The sequence below is a fragment of the Leuresthes tenuis genome, unplaced genomic scaffold (assembly GCF_036924035.1).
Source record: "Leuresthes tenuis unplaced genomic scaffold, fLeuTen1.0.hap1 SCAF_6, whole genome shotgun sequence".
Classification (NCBI taxonomy): Eukaryota; Metazoa; Chordata; class Actinopteri; order Atheriniformes; family Atherinopsidae; genus Leuresthes; species Leuresthes tenuis.
Genome location: NW_027325360.1, coordinates 4,109,534 through 4,125,205, shown reverse-complemented (window position 1 = coordinate 4,125,205; position 15,672 = coordinate 4,109,534). Strand labels below are relative to the sequence as shown.

At 39.4% G+C, this 15,672-nt stretch overlaps 1 protein-coding gene across 2 annotated transcripts in view; it reads right to left on the bottom strand.

The window, feature by feature from the left end:
- Positions 1 to 1,023: 1,023 nt before the first annotated feature.
- znf608 (zinc finger protein 608) overlaps positions 1,024 to 15,672 on the bottom strand; it is a 67,817-nt gene continuing 53,168 nt past the window's right edge. The window contains exons 5-9 of one of the 2 annotated variants that reach the window (XM_072387266.1): positions 15,026 to 15,491; positions 13,426 to 13,595; positions 10,634 to 10,781; positions 8,046 to 8,102; positions 1,024 to 4,958 (exon numbers count right to left, since the gene is read on the bottom strand). In XM_072387266.1, coding sequence (XP_072243367.1) covers positions 4,939 to 4,958; positions 8,046 to 8,102; positions 10,634 to 10,781; positions 13,426 to 13,595; positions 15,026 to 15,491 — 861 coding nt within the window. In that variant the 3' untranslated portion in view covers positions 1,024 to 4,938. The remainder of the gene's footprint in view (positions 4,959 to 8,045; positions 8,103 to 10,633; positions 10,782 to 13,425; positions 13,596 to 15,025; positions 15,492 to 15,672) is intronic. The other variant, XM_072387267.1, reaches the window with a different exon arrangement.

Sequence of the window (15,672 nt, the reverse complement as noted above, 5' to 3'; positions counted from 1 at the left end):
TTGCATTCCAGGGTAACACAACACTGGGCAGAAACTCCTTCTTTAAAGCAGCTATTTAGCCCTTAAAAACTCCCCTTAGAATTGGATGCTTTGAAACAAATGAATCAATGGAAAAATAACTTTACCTTTGACCTCAGATGACACTGCCTTCCCTGTATCTCCTTCTCTATATGAAGACCAGTCCAAATAATCAGGTAATTCAGCTGTTTGAACCAGAGTAATTCTAACAGAGAGGAAGTTGAATTATTCAGAATCGGATGGAAGGGATAGTATCAAGATTAAAGATGCCCCAACTGTAAAACTCTGGACTGATTCCAATATTAATGTTAAAGATAATGATTTGGCTCACAGCTGGTAGCTCAGACTGATTGTTTCTGTAATTTATTTACCGTTTTATTCCAGCGAAAAAATTAAAAATATGCTTCATAAAAATATATCAGTTTTGAAGTGTCTTTGAATGACCCTAAACATATTTTTATATCCTTTCACATAAAATGATCCTTTCCCTTTGAAAGGAAAATAAATGTTTTAAAATACTTTTTAGTCTGTCAAACCAGTGACTACTCAATTAATTTTCAGTGCTTATATGACACAACTCTTTCTTGTTCTTCTTTTTAAGAAGAGCTGATGCCTGAAGAAAATTAAGTTGCTGCCAACTCAAAAAACCTTTAAATTTAGTTGTATTTAAGATTTAAGGACCATTCTTAAAGTCGAAGTAGAGACCTATGATATTGCTACTGATGAAAAATACATATGCTGTGACTGAAGAAGTGGGGCAGATCATGCACCAATTGGAAGACTGCTGGTTCAACTCCCAGTTTATCCAGTCCACATGTTGAAATGTCTTTGGAAAATACACTAAATGTATCCATGTATGAGTGTATGTAAGTCAGAAAAATAAAAAAGCTTTGTAGGTGTAGAGTGACAAAGGTATGACTGCAGCTTATAATGCGAAAAATTGTTAAAATGCTACAAAAAAAGAATAAAAACTACACAAAACAACTATATATAAACATCCTTTAATCATGATTGCCAAACATATGAATTAAGGCATGTACAGTATAAAAAAGCAACAGCAGGTTTCATGTTTTTACGGTTTCTGTGTGTTATTTTCTGGATACACCAGGTGGATGAACTGAACATACCAAGCAGCCTTCATAAGACAACACTGTGTCTCCCAAAAGTTGAGCATTTTGTAAACAGAGTTCATAGCACTATATTCAAGTAATAGAATGACCACTGATACTATGCAGGTAAGGTGTTGTGTAAGAGAGACAGAGCCGCTGATAGATACAGTGGAGCATTGGGAAGTTTGTAGTCAGCCATCTTGTGTTCTTATGTCGTTCCTTTGTGAGGCGAAGATACTGAATAATTAGACAGTTATCATAAAAACAGTTTACAACATTTTGTAGTTTGCAAATGAGAAGAATGTGACATTTTTGGGGATCGAGCTACAGCAGGGTCACATTTGGAGCTAAAGGCCAGTTCATGGTTTCCATATAAGATCAACAGGGTCAATTAAACTGCAGGCAAACTTACTCTTTAACTCTCTGTAGTGCAGGAAGTCAACCAAACACCAAAATATGTAACAGATAGGTTGGTCCATGGTGCAACAAAGGTTGACAAAGCCAGTTTTAATGACTCAGTTCTTTTTCTGACACAGATTACAACGTTTAAACTCTCAGTACACAATAACATGGACGTTTAACATCTCACTATGTGACGGTCGAGAACTAGTTTTAGTTGACTTGGCCAAAAGACACTTTTAAAAAGGTAAGAGGGAATCCACCCACTTGCATGCCAGAAACCTGTGACCCATTGAGACCTATCCCACACGTTTTCCATGGTCCTTTTCTACCTGACTCTCGCTTCCGAATGGTTAGGGTTAAAAATGATCAATTACAAAATCGGGGTTAAGTGTTAGAAAGGGTTACGGTAAGAGAAAGAAGGTTAATTTTCACCATGTTTTCCAGTGAGTGTGGAATCTGCAGCCCATGCCAGGTTGAGTTTGTTGCTATGTACAGGCTTGGACACCATGAATTAGCCTTAACACTAATAATCTGCAACCCCATATTCCATCATCACATCCCCACTGACCTCTGGTGCATGAAGTCCTGCAACCATGTATGTGCAAACATGCTGAGCTCTGAGATTCATTCAAATGTTTGACAAAGACCACATGCAGCTCATGTGGTTTGTAGCTCCCCAAGTTATTTTTGATGATCCCCAGAAAAACATCTTCTAACCTTTCTTAAAGTGAGAAAATTGTGTGCTGTGGTTGTGTGATAAGTATATATTTGCTCTGAATACCTGGTAGGGGAGCAGCACCAGCTAAAACTTGACCACTGTGTCGATCAGAGGCTTTGCAGTGAGCTAGTTAGCTTATAGAAAGCATGGGAGCAGGGGACAGGGGAAAAGATTGACTCCAGAGAAGTAAGCATCCACTTCAGTCACTGACAAGACAAGTGTGGCCATTTTACTTCAAATAAATCTATTAGGCATAATTGTAGTTCCAGTTTTATCATGTCAGAGCTTATTGTCATTGTCCATATAATTTTATTTTAAGATAAGAAAAAAAGAGATTACAGAGAGCTACTTTCTTTTTTAAAGATTTCTTGAAGGCAAAGCAACAAGCACCAAAACATATTAACAAGGTTGCCGCAAAAATGTTTCAGCTGGTAAGATCTTAAAATCTAAATTACAGAAATGTTCCTGCAAGTTTAATTCAAAGTTGCAAATTTCTCAAAACAAGACTGTAAAACATCTGTAAATCTATGGAGGCCATTTGTGCCAAACCAAAAAGTTTGGTCAAAAACCTTTAATTTTACCTGAGCTTAAATGTAGGTATTGAGTAAACAAGATTACAATTAATAATTCAATTATCTGTAGAAAGTGTAAAATTTCAATTTCACCCTGGAATTTTTCTTCAAGAGAAATGACAAAAAGTGAGACACTGCTCCGGTTGGTACATCTCTTTTTCAGATTGCTTTTACATTTTCTGTTGAGGTTAAGAGTTTTTTTGCTGACTATCTTATTGATCTGATCAGCAACACTTCTCTACACAGTCAGTGAGCAGTAAGTACATTAACTCTGTGGCTGAAAAAGTAAAATCTTCATTCAATTCTCCTTAAAACACATTTTCATCATAAACAATTCACTGTTTGGCCAATGTTAACACTTGTGTTAACACAAACAAACTGAACACATGACCTTAGATATATCTAATTTTTTTTCCCCTAAAGCAAAGCAAATTTCACCAGTCATAGGTATAGGTAGCAGTTGCTGCTAATCTACTAAGCTAGGCTACCTAGCTTCTAAGAACGGCAATTTATTTAGTCCCTCTTTTTTAATAATGAAATTTAGCTGCTGCAGTCATTTTGATAAACACTCCTGAAATGAATTAATATTAGTAACTCCATGTTTGAGCATTAAAATCATCCTTTTAAAATACATATTAGACAAAAAAGCAATATAATTGTTGCTAGCGTTAACGCTAGCAAGCTGTGACTAGTTGAGTGAGGTCACAGCAGGTTTTGTTTTAACAGTTTTACTTTGTATTATTTGCACCGAATTTCTATCACATAATAATTTCATATGGAAAACAAGGTCATATTATGCATTCAGTTATGAAGCTGCTGCATTTTGAAGTTGTAAAGCAGTGTCTCACTGCTGCTGCTTCTTTAGCACCCCTGTTAAGGTAGTTTTTTACCCTCAAAACCACTGTATAAACAACCCTACTTTAATGTTACTTGAAAGTAAATCAGCTTCATTATACCAGCATTAATTTGGCATGTTTGTGCAAAACCAGCCGGATAAATAACATTAGTCACGTCTCAGCAAGCTAGACTGGCTTCATTAATCAGTGGCCTACATTTGGCACACTTCTTAGGTATCAACCTCTGATGTCAGATGGTTTGATCCATCTGATGGGCAAATGATTACAAAATTGGCACTCCATGAGCAAAAATTTAGTAAATTTGGTCTTAAAATCTAAACAAGTCTTTACCAAATTCCATGGCAAAGTAATTTTCATCGAAAGAAAAATTGTGGACCGGCAGACACAAACTATGCCTCGAACACTGTTTCTACAAAATGGTATTTATCACATATCCAACCTAAACAATGACAGAATATTGACTGTGCTACAGAAATAAGTCAGGGATTAAAGAAATATTAGATTTTCCTCTGCTGGATATCCCTTCTCTGCCCTCTGCTCCCGTGATGGAGACTGAGATATTGTACAATAAAGCATGTTAGTGCTCTGCCATGAATCTGTACAGAATATATACACCACTGGGGTTCCTACATGGCACTGGGTAGATCGATGTGAAGGTTTACTCTCACATAAAGACAATACAATCAACATGGTTACTCTCAAGTACAGGTTAGTAATACAAATGTAGTGTCAGCACTATGGAGGGAAGAGGACCACTTCAATAATCATAAGGAGAACAATAAGGATAATTATAGACTTTTTAGCTTCCTAATGCTGTTTTTGTCCCAATAGAAGTTTAAAAAGATGATCCACACCACTGGGATAGTGTAAGTCATCAGTACATTCAGTCTATCATCATTATAATACACTACGATAGATGTGCGTTTTATAAAGTTGAACACCACAGCTGCAGTCGGGCTGAGTGAAGGGCGCCGTAAGATGTTTTATACACAATGTCTGCTTCTGCCAAAACTGTGAATTCTGGATTTATACACGTAGTTCATCCTACATAAAGGTCCTGGTCGTGCCATATGTCCCTCCACTGGCTCATCTGCTCCTCTGTGATGTGTTATAAAATTGGTAGTTGTCATTAGTAAGAAATGAAAGAGGTTTTTTTGTTTTTTTTTTCTCTTTGCCTCTGAGCGAGGTGAAGCTTATTCAACACCAAGGAATTGATGTCTGATAAATCTGCCGTTCCACATGTGAGATGTGGTCACATGGTCCTACTTCTTCCCTTCATTGTCTGTGGAGACAGAGACATAAAGCAAAGATGTTCAGGTACATTAAGAACATTCATTTCATGAGCTTCAGGATGCATAGAGCCACTGTGCACACAATGAGGAAGAGAATCACACGTCTTTTGATTATAAAACTAGGGTCAAAAAAAGAACAAAATCTGTCAGATGCTAAAGTGGTACAGCGTAAGAATCATGGGTTATAACGTTGACTTAAAACACTATGAATTTTTTTAGGTTTAAGTTGTTTCACTCTTTTTGTGACCGTCTTACAGCTGTCTACTGCAGCTAAGGTCCTGGCTACTTAAGTGCTTAACGCAGCATCAAAAAGAGTGTTATTTAACAGGAAATGGAGGTAGTGCTCTAGATTATTTTATTCTGATTTGTATGACTGTGTATGTCCACCATATTGGGGAGTGCACTATCTGCTCGTAAACCAATAGAAAGTCATTACAAATACAGCCAAATGTCATAAAGATTGGCTTAAATTAAGCGAGTTGCAGACACTTTTGCACATAAATTTGCGTTTCTCATTATATTTTCTGTTATCGACCTCCCCAGTGCTTTATTTGGAGGAGCTCTCTCTGAAAGTTGTTTGTCTCTGGGAACAGTTCCTGTGGTAGAAACGCAGCTTTAAAGCAACATCAGGTGCCAAAACTAATAAAGACAACACCATAAAAGAAAGATGATAGAATTACCAGCATTTGTTATTTAACAATAATGAGATTATTCATTTGTAATGCAACAAAGCAGTTCCATATCTCAAGATAAGGAGAAAATTAATTAGTGATCTTTAATGCTTTGTGTCTGCTGTTGGTTTGTGTGCCTCCCCTGTCTTCATCCCCTCTGTTAATCTCTTTTTTTCCAAAGCAATTACCATTTATAGATAAATGCAGCCTTTGCAGCAGTGAGGTAATCATCACACTACGCTCTTTAACTGCCTGGGCAGTTTCCCTCTGCATTATTTCACACGCTTAAACAAAGGCACTGCAGAGTGGGTGATACGGGAGGATAATTTAAGCAACAAGGTATGAGCATCTCACAGGAAAATAGGCAGTGGGCTGTTATTCCCAGGAGAAATGGTTTAGCTATCAGATTTATCGACAAGGCAGACGGCTTGAAGACGAGGCAATTCTACCGCTCATTTTGCTCTTGGTTTGCATTTCATGAAATTCATTTTTGAGACGCAAACATGGTGGATAATGTGAGCCACACTGCAAGCTACTTCCTCCATCTTAAACAAGTCATTCTTAATGTGACAAGGTTGCATTAATGCTCAATTAATCCAGTCAACCAGGTGTCACAACACCTTCAGCTCATTTAGATAATATGCTTTAATGGCATGTTTTATACATGAAACAATTAAATGAACAGATGTAATCCAACACACTCTCCCAGACAATTCTGGCCAAACTGGACGACCTAAAATTCAGAATCAGAGTTACTTGGAGGAATATTCAAATTCTAAGTCTTAATAGAAACTGTTTTTAGCATCCTGTGTATCTCCTTCTGTTCCTGCTGGGTTAGACGTCCTCATAACTCTCTGAAAAGCCTCCAGTGAGAGTTCTGATGGGAATTAGCAGAGGAGAGACCTTTAACGCTGCTCACTTATTGTTTTAATATAACTGTTAATTATTTTACTACTTGGCACATCACTTTCATTTACAACAAGTCTTTAATCTTTTATATTTCCGTAGCTTTCATGTTGCTTTTAGCCTTTATAAAGTGTGATTTATATATAAGTGAAGCTGAAGTTGAGATCATAATTTCGAAGTTTTACTTCTCTTCATTGGCGCCCTTTCAGGCTCAGAATAGAATATTAAATAATTCTCCTCACATTCTCACAGTAAATCCCTTAATGACCAGGCTCCATTGTATCTTAAAGACCTCATTGTAACATATTTTCCCAACAGAGCACTTCGCTCTCAGACTGCAGGATTACTTGCAGTCGTTCTAATTTCCAGAAGACGAATGGGAGGCAGAGCCTTCAGTTCTCGGACTGATCTGGAGTTTTGTGTTCTTTTGTTCTTATATTTTAACTTTCTAGTGTTTTTTTTTATTGTTTAAGCATTAATTCTCTTGGTCCTATGTTCTTATTTTCTCCTGCTTTCAGGCCTGTGTCTTGACCCTGATCCTCTGATTGCTCCTGTCTGGTTCTCAGCTCCATTTACAAATCTGTTTCCCAGTTACTCTCAGCTGCAGTCACATTCTCACTAGTTGCCCGCAGTAAATATTGGCTTTGGTTTGAGATCCTCGCAGTAACTGCCCCATGTTTACGCTGCCTTGTCCACTTCATTCCTGTTTGTGTTTTCCTGGTAAGTCGGTTTATGCTTCATGGTGTTTCTGGCTCAGCCGTGTTTCTTGTTATCATTGTCTAAATAAATCAGTTCCCTTTACCTCCTGTTGGGTTTGCATTATGCTGTAATTGCATGTCATTAACTTTGCGTGTCTTTCTGCATTAGTTTACTTTATTAATTGCTGTTATTGTCTCCATCTTTCTCTTCCTGTCCCCTCACACCAAACCAGTAAAAGCAGATTACATTTTCCCCTGTCACAGTCTGCTATAGAAGTTTATGTAATGTCACAGTTTGTTTAATCATGGTTTCAGTTATGTTCTAGTCCTGTTTTTCCCCGGCCACCTCAGTTCACTCAAGTCACCTGGTTAATTGTTCACAGCTGCACCTCATTCACTGATCACTCCCTCCACAGTATTTAGTCTTCTGGTTTCCTTTCAGTCACTGCAGAATCCTCACCTCACTATCCCTTCATGCTTCCACGAAGAAGATAAGTTTGATTGCCAGCCTCATAGCCGTTTAAGATAGCCATAGTCAGTGTTTTTTCATAGCCTGGTTTTGTTAGTGTCTTTTTTTTTATGTTAAGTATTTTTGATAATCCGGCTCTGCCTTTTGTTCCTGCTCCCCGTTTTGGAAATAAACCTTTTGATTTTTGGAAAAGAACTGCATCTGGGTCCCTTCTCGCACCACGCACCGTGACACCCCCGAGTTTGGTCCTGTCAGAGGTTACTTCCTGGTTTATTTTTTCTCCCCACTGTCATCCAGTGCTGCTCACAGGTAATTGTGGTGTTCTTAACCTACCGGTTGAGGGGTGTCCTGAAACCTGCTGACTGGAGACCAGCGACCTGGAGCTCAACCCTTCAACACAGAGGAGTTAAAACAGATCAGCTGTGAAAGATCTCAACAACCTGAAATGTCTGAGCTGCACAGAAAGTTATTTTTTCAGCAGCTGTACAGCCAGCCTTGCAGTGTTCCTGATGTTTGCCTCATAGCCAATCAGATTAGGTCCCGAGCTAATTTGCTGTCACAGCTGGGAAAGAGATGAGTGACCAGTTTACATATGTTCTTTACAGATGATCAACACCATGAGGAATTGTAATCAGGACACAGATAGTTCAGTGTCTGTGTCTCTTTAACTCTAATTAATGCAGTAGGTTAAAGGAAAAAAGTACAACTCCATGTTAGCTCCTGCCAGCTGTCGCAGTCCCTCTGCTGTTCGTGGTTATAACACCGACATCTCGGATAAACGAGATAACCTGCTGAGTCACTAAACCCATAAAAACAGCAGTTAGTTTCAGTTATATTCCACAGCAGGAGTGAACACACCACCTCAGTGCTGCAGCTGGTTCGCTAATGTGCTAATAATGAGGTTGATAGTCTGTGACTGGACCCCGTGTCCCAATAAGCTAAACAGAGACAGGAAAAAGTCAAAAACATAGCTGGACAGTAATTATTCAGGTTATGCTTTGCTTCATATTGATAGCAGCGTGCAGGTTAAGACGTTAACAGACCGAAGTTGCATTTTAAAGCGTATTAAAAAGTTTTTGTATAACTGTTTCATAAATTACATTCTTAAACTGCCCACAATTTCCTCCAACACTTCTGTGTTTAATTTGCATTTTAATGTTGCTTTAATGAACATAATTTTAGGCACTATTAGTTTTCCTGTCTCATTTGAATGTTTTTTTTTTGGCTGTTCTTCGCTCTGTGCTGGATGCAAAGCGTTGCCTTTGTGTAGGAAATATACAGAATTTGACTTACCTTAGAGCTCTCTGTAAGTCGTGATCCACCCCTGATTTCTTTATATTTTCTCTCCAAGCAGCAAGATATTCTTGTGATCTTTAAAGTGGTTTTGAGAAATAGTTCTCCAGCTTTCTGAAGGTCCGTCAGAGTTTTTCTTTGGACATTTTCTGCTTTTTCACTCATTTTCAGTCCTTGTACCCGATCATTTTCAGAGGAATGTGTTTTTTTTTTCTTTGTTTAGCCACTTAACTCTGACCTTTTGAATCTTTCAAGAAGAAAAAAGGTTCCTAACTCAAGGGATGAACCAGTGTTGTGTCGACACATAACAGACAACTTAGCAACAAAGCCATTTAAACTGGATCTTTAGGCACTTTGTTACCAGCAGCCTGTCACAGAGACACATCATTTGTTCCCATTTCTTTAGTTGCATCTATGAAAAACAGCAAAGATAACACAGTTTGACAGACAGAAAATAGGATTTCTGCAGCAACAAGGTGATTCCCAAAGAGCTATTAGCTGAAAACTTGGCATATCTCAGCATGGTGTGCAGTGTGTCCTTAAAACATTTGAGGAAACTGGACAAGTGGAGGACAAAAGAAGAAGTGTCAGGCCTAAAAAACTATCTACAGCAGATGAACAGGATCTGAAAGTGATGTCCTTAAGAAAGAGGAAAAAATCCAGCTGTGACCTGACAGGACCTGAGAGATGCATCTGGACCTTCAGCTGATCCATCTACTGTTGGCCCAAGCCTCATCAGAAATGGTCTCCATGGAAGGGTGGCTGTCAAGAAGCCATTCTTAAGGAAGGGAAACAGGGAGAAAAGGCTGAGCTGTGCCAAATGACACAAGAAGTGGACTGAAAATCAGTGGCAACAGGTCTTATGGAGGGATGAATCCTCCCCAGAGCCCGGACCTCAACATTATTGAAGCAGTGTGGGATCATCTGACAGAGAACGGAACAAAAGGCAGCCCACATCCAAAGAAGAGCTTTGGGATGTCCTTCAAGAAGCCTGGAGAACTATTCCTGAAGACTCCTTAAAGAAATGACAGAAAGCTCGTCGCAGAGGGTTCAGGCTGTGTTGGAGGATAAAGGAGCTCAGACCAGATATTCACTTTAAAGATGCTTAAATTGATCAAACTCTGATTTTAACTTATATTCTGTATTTATATCTATGTTTACACTCGTTTCAGTAAATCACTGCAACTGTTTCCAGTTTTCTTGGAAATATATAAATATATTAGGGGTGGATCAAGATTTTGCACAGTACTGTCCTCTCAGTGAAGTAAATTAAGTTGACAAAAACAGCCGTCAGTGAATCTACGGTGGCTCCGAGGGCTCAAAATGTAATTTACGAAAACTTTCAGCAATGTGACGACACAGATTTTTTTTTTTAAAAACAACAAAAAAACCCTTAAAAATACAGAAACATGCACGTCTTAACCTTCCATCCTCATCCTAAAAGTGAAGATTCTCACCATCATAAGGGAAGGATTTATTAATCTATCTATGGTTGTGTTGTTAGATTACATGAACTTTACTTCAGTGTTAATCAGCTGTTACACCAAGCTTTTCAGGCACAGAACAAACCCAACTTAAGACTCTGAGTCTCAGTTTGACAGGTTGGTGGGACCAACATTGGTCTGTACCTTGGTAGATGTCGTACTGTCCTGACATCAGGTTGTAGCTCATGCCCAGGTGTGTGTGATGATGTGTGTGGAGGTGCCGAGCGAACGACATGTGGTTCCTCTCCCGTTCGCTCTCCCTTTCTGCCTCCGGGGAACCCTTCTCACCAGGCTGGACACAAACACACACACAGGGACCTTTTTCTGAGTCTGCAAACTGGTACTTTGGCACAGAATCACATGCAGGTGAATAAAATAACGCTGAAATAAGTAGTCGAGACCTGTAATGTTGAGTATACTTCACATGTAGCTGTATTAAACATCTTTAGCCACTTCATATTTACGGTTAAACCAAAAAGGTAGAATAAATCCAAGCTTTGGTGCGTCTTTTAAAAAAGAGTTTTCACCTGTTCTGCAGAAGAAGAATAAAAGATGTAAAACACATTGAGTTTGCCGGGCACGGCAACTGATGTCTCGTCCTGTTTCATCCTGCTCAGTTAATTTTAGGGATCTTAAAATCTTCTTTTCAGTCAACATACAGTTTAACGTAATCATTTAAGAGAAAACCTAAACTAAACTAAACATTTTCAGCACGACCATGAATCAGAGACTTTTAATTCTAACACTTCTACAGCTACTAAGACTTGCAATGCTTGTATTTCTTTTACTTACACCGACATCACTGAATGATAAAATGTTTAATTCTTTAGAACAAGAATAGAAGTAAAGCTTTAAAAATGAGAACAGTGTTTGAGTCAAAGCTAACAAACAGTGAGGGCTTTAAATTTTATCATTGGCTTTATTGCTCCAAGTCATGCTCCAACAACATCACCATGATCCTGCAGAGACATAAAAATGGTGGTGGAAAAGACTTAAAATAAAGGGAACCATCAGTTTGGATTCCTTGGTATTTGCATTGGGACTCTGGCTCAGTCCCAGAACCAGATGATATGTTTTGTTTTGTTGGCATTAACAAGTTTTAAGCCACATAAAAGTTTTCTGAACGGCAGTAAAATCTTGTTGTAGCAGACAGAAAGTCTGATAAGATGTAGATGCAGATGAGTAAAACATTAATGTATCATTGATGTCAAGGTGAAAATTGGCATTTGATGCATTTCTATCATTTATATGAATGATATATGAATAGGAGCGGAGGGGATCCCAGGGTCGACCCCTGAGGAACACCCTCGGTTAAACCAAGGGGACTAGCAGTAAAACCTTCTGCCTGTATGCACTGATGAGTTTTTACTTTAGTACTGCATATCTAACTGTGTCAAAAGGCTTGAATAGATCAATAAAAATGAACTGGTTGTCTAAGGGTTAAATTAAATCTTTTACCACTTTTAAACATGCTGTCATTGTACTGTTCCCCTTTCTTTCCTCATTCAAAATCTGATAAATTGTTCAGTTGTTTGCTGACAAGGATGCAAGAACCTTAAAAACAATAACAGACAGCTTGAAGATAAGCCTGTAGTAGTTTATCGCTGCAGCTTTTTAACTGCTGCTGCCTCTTTACGGCTCCGACACCTGGTCCACCAGCAGTCTTACCGGTTAGGTTGATCATGTTAAACCATCAAAACTTCAACTAATACAAGATTACTTAAGTCGCTTATCTTCACCTGTATGAGCAGCCGCAGCTGGATCCTGTCGGAGATCAGCTTTTTATAATTAGCAGACAGCATTCAAATAAACTCCCCTTTCTGCAGAGTTTCTGTACACTGGCAATGAATTACAGCCAAAGAACTGAAGCTAGAGTGTAGAAATAGTCCAGAAATAAACTGTACTGTGACCTGGAGGTTCAGTTATCATCACAAATAACAACAGATGGAGCACTGCTTTCACAAACCTTACACTCAGGCTTAGACCTGTTAGAGCTGTATTTTATGTTTAGAATAATATGATCTCATACATTTCATCCCAAAGGGAGAAAAGGCCCTATGAGCACTATCAATTATCCATGACATGCCATTTTATTGCTTGTGCCTATAAATAAACTAAACTGAGAAACAGCAAACAGAATAATTCAGTGACTGAAGCTGTGTTTGCTGCCGTGGCCACCAGATGTCGAACTCTAAGAAGAACCTAACTGAAGTAAAACAGCCTCTTTACACTTGCCAAATTTTCAAAGCTGAGTCATTGTTCGGGTGGTCAAACACGCATCTGTTTAATTTTAGAGCACCTAAGCTCTGTGAATCATTAGAGACGTGTGCAGAGGGCAGACAATATACTCAAAATGCTACTCCAGCAATGTTTTGACTAAAGTTTCAACTTCATGTCTCTGGGAACAATGTTCCTGGATGTTTTCATCAATCTGTGACATTTTAGCAGCATTCTTAAAAGTTAAATTCAAACGCAAAGACTGTGCTTGACACTTTCTACAGAATAGAAGAGGTTGTAATGTATGGATAAATAACTGGAAAAACAAGCCTGAGAACCACGTTTTTGTGAATTAAACTGGAACCATTTTAACCTTCTTCTTGTTTTTGTACAGCTCTTCAGTGATGAAGTCAGTGTCTTTGTTTAGGAATTTAAAATGTATATTTATGAAGTGATGTTACCAGTATGTGAGTCTCATTGTCATGTGTAAAATCAAAATAAAGCCCAGACTGACTGCGTCAAATGCAGCAACGCTAACTTTTACAAGCACAGATTAAACCCTTGTTTCCTGTTGTGTTAGTTTCTCTTTTAATCCCTGCCTGTGGTGTTTTTCTGTCTGTGGGAGACATCAGAGCTATCGTGTGAGGGAAAACAAACATCAAAGGAGTGACGCTGTGAGCTGCAGTGTGGATGTGGCAGTGAAGCGAGCGGCCTCTCACAGCAGGAGACTTTCCATGGTACTGATGGCTCGGCTGCTGCAGCAGCTCCATGGCGGAGGACGAGGACGAGTCGCTGACCTGCTTGCTGCTCACCGCTCCTCCTCTGCTGGGTGGAGTCACCTCCGACTCCTCCCTGCCTGCCGTCTTACCGTACAGAGGATAGTGGAAACCTGGTGAACACAAAACAGACACAAAACCATGTGGACACACCTTTTAACCATCAAAACAACACATATTCAGACCGCACTGGATCCAAAAAGGGTAAATCTAAAGGATAATTCAGGTTTATTTCATGCTGGCATCTCCATCGCTGATTAAAAAATGCAGAATTAGTATGACCTATACAACCAAACCTGCAACATTCATGTTAACATTGATGTAAAACTCACAGCTAGAGGTGCTTTCATCAGTAATATTTATTAGGTTGTAAATAATGATGCAGCCTGTAAGTGTCCTAAAGTTAAACCGATAATGTAGCCGAGCTCGGGGATATTTACAGTTTAACTTTCAAATAATTTTTAATTCAAAGGTGAAAAGACAAGACAAAGAAATGCATATTGTGACTGGGTGACAAAACTGTCTCTCAGCTGTGAAGACGATCTCCATATAAAATTTGCAGCGTCTGCAGGTTAAACACAGCTCCACAACGTCGGGGATGCTCCAGCCCAACAGCTAGCTTTTAATTCGGCTAAAGCTGCAACTCCAAAGGCCATTAATGAACATGTTGCTGGTTATATGATAAAAAACTGCTGGAGTAGGAAGGTACCTAAGATCATCTATAAAATCCTACGAATTCTTAAGACCAAATGGATTATTCTCCCTAATCTTGCTTTGATTTTTATCTAAAAACATTTAATCATTAATAAAGGTTTGGATATCATTCCTATCACCACACTGCAGGGTTTCAGATTATAAACCACAGAACAGGTGACTTTAAAATCTACATTTCTTGATTTTACAACCAAACTGCACAAGAAACTTCAAAGAAGTGTTCGTAATGCAAAAGTATCACATTTCTTCTGGAAAGTAACATAGTAACATAACTGGTCATTTTTAAGGATAATCTAATCATCTACTTTTTTAGAGTAACATCTGGAGGGAGGAGCTGGGGAAGCAGAGCTGAAGCACAGCAGAGAGGGACGCCAATGGACCTATGAATCATATTTGTTCTGCTCTTTCTGCTTATATCTAAACTAAAAACTGTCACTTTATGGCTCTCACCCATTTGTTCGTGGGCTCTTAAAAGTATCGGCTTTTACATTTTAGTCCACATCTCATTCTTGTTCTTACAAACTTTGTGCTTGTACTTGTGGCCACATACGTTGCCCCCTGCTGGCCGTTAGACATAATGCAGGTAAAGCCACCTCCACATTGGCCTAATTTTTCTCTATGTCCATCTTTTGTGAACAGTCTAAATTCACAGCTTGTACATAAATTCACTTATTAAAAAAGGGAACTCAGCAGGTTACTTTCCTTCTCTCTTTGTGCAACATTTACTTCGTACAGTAAGTCCCTTTTGTCTATTTATACTTTATATTTCTTGCAAATACACTGCACGACAGTAGTGTGACACTCCTCATCCAACTCATGAAACCCTTACCTGGGTAACCGTGGACCAGGGTTGGGGACACCCCTCGGTAGGAGCCCCCGCTGCTCTCACACATCGCTAGGTAAGGGGGATAGGAGTGCTGGTACTGGATGTAGGGCTGCTGGGGGGTCATAGGTGGAGAAACTGCTGCCCGGGCACTTTGGGACTCCTCAGACAGCGCTGTTGGCTCCTGACTCTGATCCTCCACCCCCTCCAGCCTGTCTGAATCCTCCATGTTGATGGGGGGTGGGAGGTCATGGCATCCATGAACTCTGGGTTTTTTAGCATCTACGCCAACACCTCCTCCACCTCTCTCTCCTCCTCCAGAAGTCATCTTGGCCCCGGTAGGCTCCACGGTAGCTCCCCACTCTTTTCCACTGTCTGCTTCGCCCTCCTCGGCTTCCTCCCCGTGTTGACTCTGTAGCTCTGAGTATTTGCTGTGAGCGAGGCGGTGAGCCCAGGCAGGGCCGTCTGAGGGCTAGATCGATTGGGACAAGAGTTGGTGCTAGTTGCAGTGTTTCCCCTATAATTCTTTGTTAACAGTGGTGGGTGGGAGTCATTTAGGAGTCAGTTCAACTTCGGTCCACGTCTCAGTCTTGCTTATATGGCCAGTTTCTAAAAAAACTAAATACCTTTTCATATTGTCTCAAAATATTAGC